General features: G+C 44.3%; 1 protein-coding gene across 1 annotated transcript; it reads left to right on the forward strand.

Moving 5' to 3' along the window:
- Positions 1-379: 379 nt before the first annotated feature.
- Positions 380-2517, forward strand: LOC147904310 (putative indole-3-pyruvate monooxygenase YUCCA3). The gene is made up of 4 exons (XM_087397685.1): positions 380-1075; positions 1645-1893; positions 1992-2114; positions 2200-2517. Exons 1-4 carry the CDS (start codon positions 458-460, stop codon positions 2380-2382), a joined length of 1173 nt encoding a protein of 390 aa, XP_087253811.1. The 5' UTR covers positions 380-457; the 3' UTR covers positions 2383-2517.
- Positions 2518-5066: the final 2549 nt, after the last annotated feature.

Consider the following 5066-nt stretch of genomic DNA (forward strand, 5'->3'; position numbering starts at 1 on the left):
ACTCAACTCTCCTGTCAGGTCAGTTCTGACTCATGTAGAATGAAGTATATGTACAGTTGGTGTTGAATGTCTGCAACATTGAGCAACACTAGCTGCCCTCTCACGGACTGCTAAAATTGAGCAGCCTTCATCTTTATACGCGTAATACTTGCCTCCAGTACTCGTCAGGGTACTTCCAACTTCGGCTGTCGATGCTAACCAAAATACTTGTTATTGGATTTTCTGGGCCACTGTGCACGGGGAAAGCGATTGGCTTCAAAGCATCCTCAGTGTAGAAGTCGGGGCGCTCAAGTTTGAGTTGAGCAAAAAGCTGGTGTCCCAAGTATTCCCATATACTTGAGCCTTAACGTTAGGTTATCTTTAGCGATGACGTCTTAGGCATTTAGCTCTTTCGTTTAATTCAGTACTGAGTATTCGTGCTTCTAATCTATAGCCCGAATAATACTGCTCTCAAAATATGAACATCCAGAGTCCACACGCTGAATGGGTGGACGGGGCAATCATCGTCGGGGCGGGACCTTCAGGAATGGCAACGGCAGCCTGCCTTAAAAAATGCAACGTTCCCTGCGTTATCCTTGAAAGGTCCGAATGCATAGCTTCCTTGTGGAAGAAACAGACACACGATAGCCTTTGTCTGCATATACCAAAGCAGTATTGTGAGCTTCCTCTAAAGCCATTTCCAGAGTGGTACCCGACCTTCCTATCTAGAAGTCAATTTGTAGGCTACTTGGAGCATTACGCAGAGAAGTTCAATATCCAGCCGCATTTCAACGAAACTGTGCAGTTCGCGAAGTTCGAAGAGCAATGGAAGGCATGGCACGTAGGCACTTGTCGTGCTAAATATGCCACCAGATGGCTGATAGTGGCATCCGGCGAGAATGCTGAAGTAGTTTTCCCGCAGCTGACTGGGATTTGCGACTTCCAAGCAACAGTCATCCATTCCAGTCAATATAAGAGCGGTGCTGAGTTTGCCAATAAGAAGGTTCTGATCGTCGGTGCTGGGAACTCTGGAATGGACATCGCTTTGGATCTCGCCAGAAGTGGAGCACGATCCTCCATAGCCGTCAGGAGCTCTGTAAGTCGAGCCCTTTTTCCTACGCTAATTACTCGGGTACGTGCAATCGTTGCAGCCCGCAAAGCTGTATTGTGCGCGCCGATGTGATATGTATCAGATATGTTGCAACTTGCGTTTACAGTTCGTGGGATGTCAGTTCTATTCGCCTACGTTGGTTGATGTGTAGAGCAGACCTGATTACTGTGCATGGGATCATTGGGAGTTTGGGACGCCGTATACTGTTCTACATTTGAAGAGGGCCAGCAGTTGCGTTGCTGCTGTACAATATGCTTGGGATTTGCCAGACATTTGATACTTGTGTAGCAAATTCCTACACCATGAGTCCCTCGTACCATGCCGATCTTTGTACAGCGTTAAGATTAAGACATGCAGTTTGATTTTTTTGTAAAAAGACATGTAGTTTGGTACTGTAGATTGATTGCTATTCTTTTACTACAAATCATAGTTGTAGTTTGGTACTGTAAATTGATTGCTATTCTTTTTCTACAAATCATAGTTGTAGTTGGCACCTCGCCGTCTGAGGTTGTAAGTCTTTAATCATATGATTATATTACGCGACTTTTGAGCAGCTTCATGTTCTTCCGAGAGAGATGTTTGGAAGATCCACCTTCTCATTGGCTATGGAGCTTGCGAAAATTTTCCCTATCTGGCTCGTAGACTATCTCCTTGTCTTGTACACCCAGTTGAGACTCGGTGATACATCTGTATATGGACTACGAAGGCCGAAAGCTGGCCCTCTGGAGCTGAAGAACAAAATGGGAAAGACACCTGTTCTTGATGTTGGAACGCTCTCAAGAATTAAGACTGGAGACATAAAGGTGAACTGTTCCCTTTTTGCATTGGCTTCGTTCTGCTATACATACCGAGGTGGATTTCGGCTTTCTCCAGCCTAGAGGACTAATGGTTTTCTCGGCAGGTTAGACCAGGAATCGAATTCTTCACTGCAACTGGGGCGCGCTTTATGGATGGCACAAGCGATAGCTATGATGCAGTGATTATGGCTACTGGTTACAAAAGTGTTGTGGGGACTTGGCTCATCGTAAGTAATCCATCGATCTTGTGAGTCAAGTTATTTTCTTCTCTTATTCGGCACGTGTCAGTACGATTCGCGGCTACATGTGCAGGATGAGGACCGTTTCTTCAATGATCGAGGTTTGTCCGGGTCTTCTTGGAAGGGCCAACGAGGTCTTTATGCCGCTGGATTGTCTGAGAAAGGTTTATTTGGAGCTACGATGAACGCTCGACAGATAGCGGAGGACATAGCAGACGCATACCATCAAAGGCAATCGCACAAGGGTCCATCTTAACTCTGATAACTAGCGCACACGGCATGTAGCCCAGCATCACTATGCAGGTTTTTGTCACAAGAATCTTGTATTGATCCACGAAATGATAAGAGAATGAAGTAGTTTTGCACAGTTCAAGACAGCTAATTACATCCCATTTATCCCAGGCTGAGTTATAGCTTTTGCTCACTGTTTATGATTCTCTCAAAGAAACTACAGTGGAAACAAAATGCTTGCAAGGCTGAGTGCCTGGAAAAGTCACTCGCACGTATTGATATATTGATCGGGGTAAGTGTGGATAGCAAGCATATGCTTAACCTGAGGATCTCCTCAGATACGAAAGTGAAACACTGAACACACACACATATTGCGTAAGTATCTAAGGAGTTGGAAAAAAGGGCCAATGCATATACGGAAGGATTCAACCATCCTTGGATAAAGGCTTTGTAAACAGATCTGCTAACATGTCAACAGTGGGACAGTATTGGAGAGTGAGTTGAGTCATCCTTTTGAACAAGGTCCCTGATGTATGATAGTGTATTTCTACGTGTTTACTCCGTTTAGGCTGCCATCCATTCTTATTGAGACATATACAAACATTGTTGTCACTGTACGGAGCGGTGGAGAGCTGAATTCCAAGTTCCTTTGTGAGATAAGTGAGCCAGACATTGTCTTTAGCTACCGTTGCAGAAGGAGATGTCTGTCGAGAAGAGTACTATGGACTTTTGCTTGGTGCATGCCCATGAAATCGGGCTGCATACGGTGTGAAAACATACCCAAGTCCACCATATAGTCATGTTCGCCCACCCAATCAGAGTCACCATAGCTGAAGAAATCAATGAAGAGTGAATAGTAAGTAATACCAATGGTGGTGGTACCTTTGAGATAGCGTAAGACTCGTCTCAGTTTTGTAGACCTATGTTTTGCATAACTTAGACTAACTTGGTGACGGTGGTAGAAATGTCTAGTCCTGTACATACCATGGCCTACATCAGAACCCACTAGGCTGTAACATGGAATGTGTGTCATATGAAGATATTTGTCTTCGATGCAGCCTGGAGGGAGACATGTTTGTAGTCAATTTAATGATTGAGTTTACATGCATACTGATTGGTGTACAATTAGTCATATTCTACCTGTCAAGTATCATTTGGACATATGTTGCTGATGAAGCTAGGCCTTACCACACAAAGACGGTTTCGGTCGCCGAGGCAAAAGTGAATAGGACCAAAGTCAGTCATTGGACCGCAGTCTCCTTTTAAACATGTCAAAGCGGTGTCTATTGTTGCACGCTAATTTTAAATCATCTACATATAATGCAACAATCAAAGAAAGAGATTCAGAGGTGCATACGTAGAGGTTGAGGTCACTATAGCAGTAATGAAAACTATGTTGAAAATCTTCATGTTCCCAAAACATGCGACCTATTTAAGCCATAGAGAGCTTTATTGAGGTGATAGACTTTGCCTTCTGGGTAAAGGGAAGTGGATCGTGGATCTTGAGTGGTGGATGCATGTACCTCGGGGGGAGGGGGGGTGCACCTTGTGTAGACCCTATATCACAAGTGCATTCAAGGCCTTTTTATAAAACCCCTTATCTATAAATTTATAATGAATAAAATACACCCTTTTTCTATTCAATCTCCGAAATCCTCCCTTTATATGATACCCTTCAATATCTAGGAAAGGTGTAAAAAGGGGTTTTTAATACTTGTCTTCTTGAACCCACGTGATAATGCTTACATGTTTATGAGTGACCCCCCCAGGCAATTATAATTACTTCATTCAAGTGACCATGCAAGAAGGCAGTTTGCACATCCACTTGATGGATGTATAAGTCACTGATGGTGGCCCAGGCAAGTAAAAGACAGTTGGAAGATATTTGTATGATAGGTATGAATGTAACATTGAAGTCATTACCTTCTTTCTGAGTTAAACTATGAGCAATGAGTCAGGGAGGAATCACAAGAGTTCAGGGAGGGCTTCGAGGAGTTAGGGAAGGGCTCATGGGAGTTAGGAATGGTCTCACATGAGTTAGAAGAGGGATCATGGGAGGTACTACAAGAGGGATTCGTTGAGAAGGAGGGATTCATTAGGGGAGAAATGGGGTCTCAAAAGGGCCTCCAAATAGTGTTTCCTAATTTCAAGGACCTACTACAAAGAGCCCCTATTGATTGTTCCCCTTACAGTAGGGACCACCCAAACCATCCCCCCCCCTTAACCCATGCCTAACCCTCCTTCCATGTACACCTTCCCCAAATCAGCCCCAAATGGCATTTAAGAGGAGTTGGGCCCTTTTGGGTGACTTTTGATCCCCCCCCCTCTCTCTAGCTGGTGGTCTACCCTCTTTCTCTTGTCTAGACTCTTTTTTCCTTCATTTTTTGAATATGGGGTTTTCCTCTCTTGCAGCAAACCTCTGCCCCCTCTTGCTCTGGGCCGTCCTCCTCTACTCATTTCGGCTACAACTCCTCCTCCGTCTCTCTCTCTCTCTCTCTCTCTCTCTCTCTCTCTCTCTCTGTCTCTGTCTCTATGTGTAGCAGCTTCTCTTTCCTACCCCCCCATTCTCTCTATCATTGCTACAGTAATGACATTTTGGCACAAAAATACAAGAGTTTCTCCAAATAGAAAGGACATCTATAAGAAGCAGACAGGACACAAGGTGTTTGAGGAGCACATCATACACATGCTAGATACATTGCAGGTCAG

The sequence above is a fragment of the Dipteris shenzhenensis genome, chromosome 2 (genome assembly GCF_047967505.1).
Source record: "Dipteris shenzhenensis isolate YYH24624 ecotype China chromosome 2, Dip_SZ_1.0, whole genome shotgun sequence".
Taxonomy (NCBI): domain Eukaryota; kingdom Viridiplantae; phylum Streptophyta; class Polypodiopsida; order Gleicheniales; family Dipteridaceae; genus Dipteris; species Dipteris shenzhenensis.

What these genes read in the sequence shown, in the direction of transcription:
- LOC147904310 (XM_087397685.1), top strand. Translation starts at nt 458, where the DNA reads ATGAACATCCAGAGTCCACACGCTGAATGGGTGGACGGGGCAATCATC. An exon ending in CCATAGCCGTCAGGAGCTCT is followed by an intron (nt 1,076 to 1,644) that starts GTAAGTCGAGCC and finishes ACTTTTGAGCAG; the next exon opens with CTTCATGTTCTTCCGAGAGA. An exon ending in TTAAGACTGGAGACATAAAG is followed by an intron (nt 1,894 to 1,991) that starts GTGAACTGTTCC and finishes TTTTCTCGGCAG; the next exon opens with GTTAGACCAGGAATCGAATT.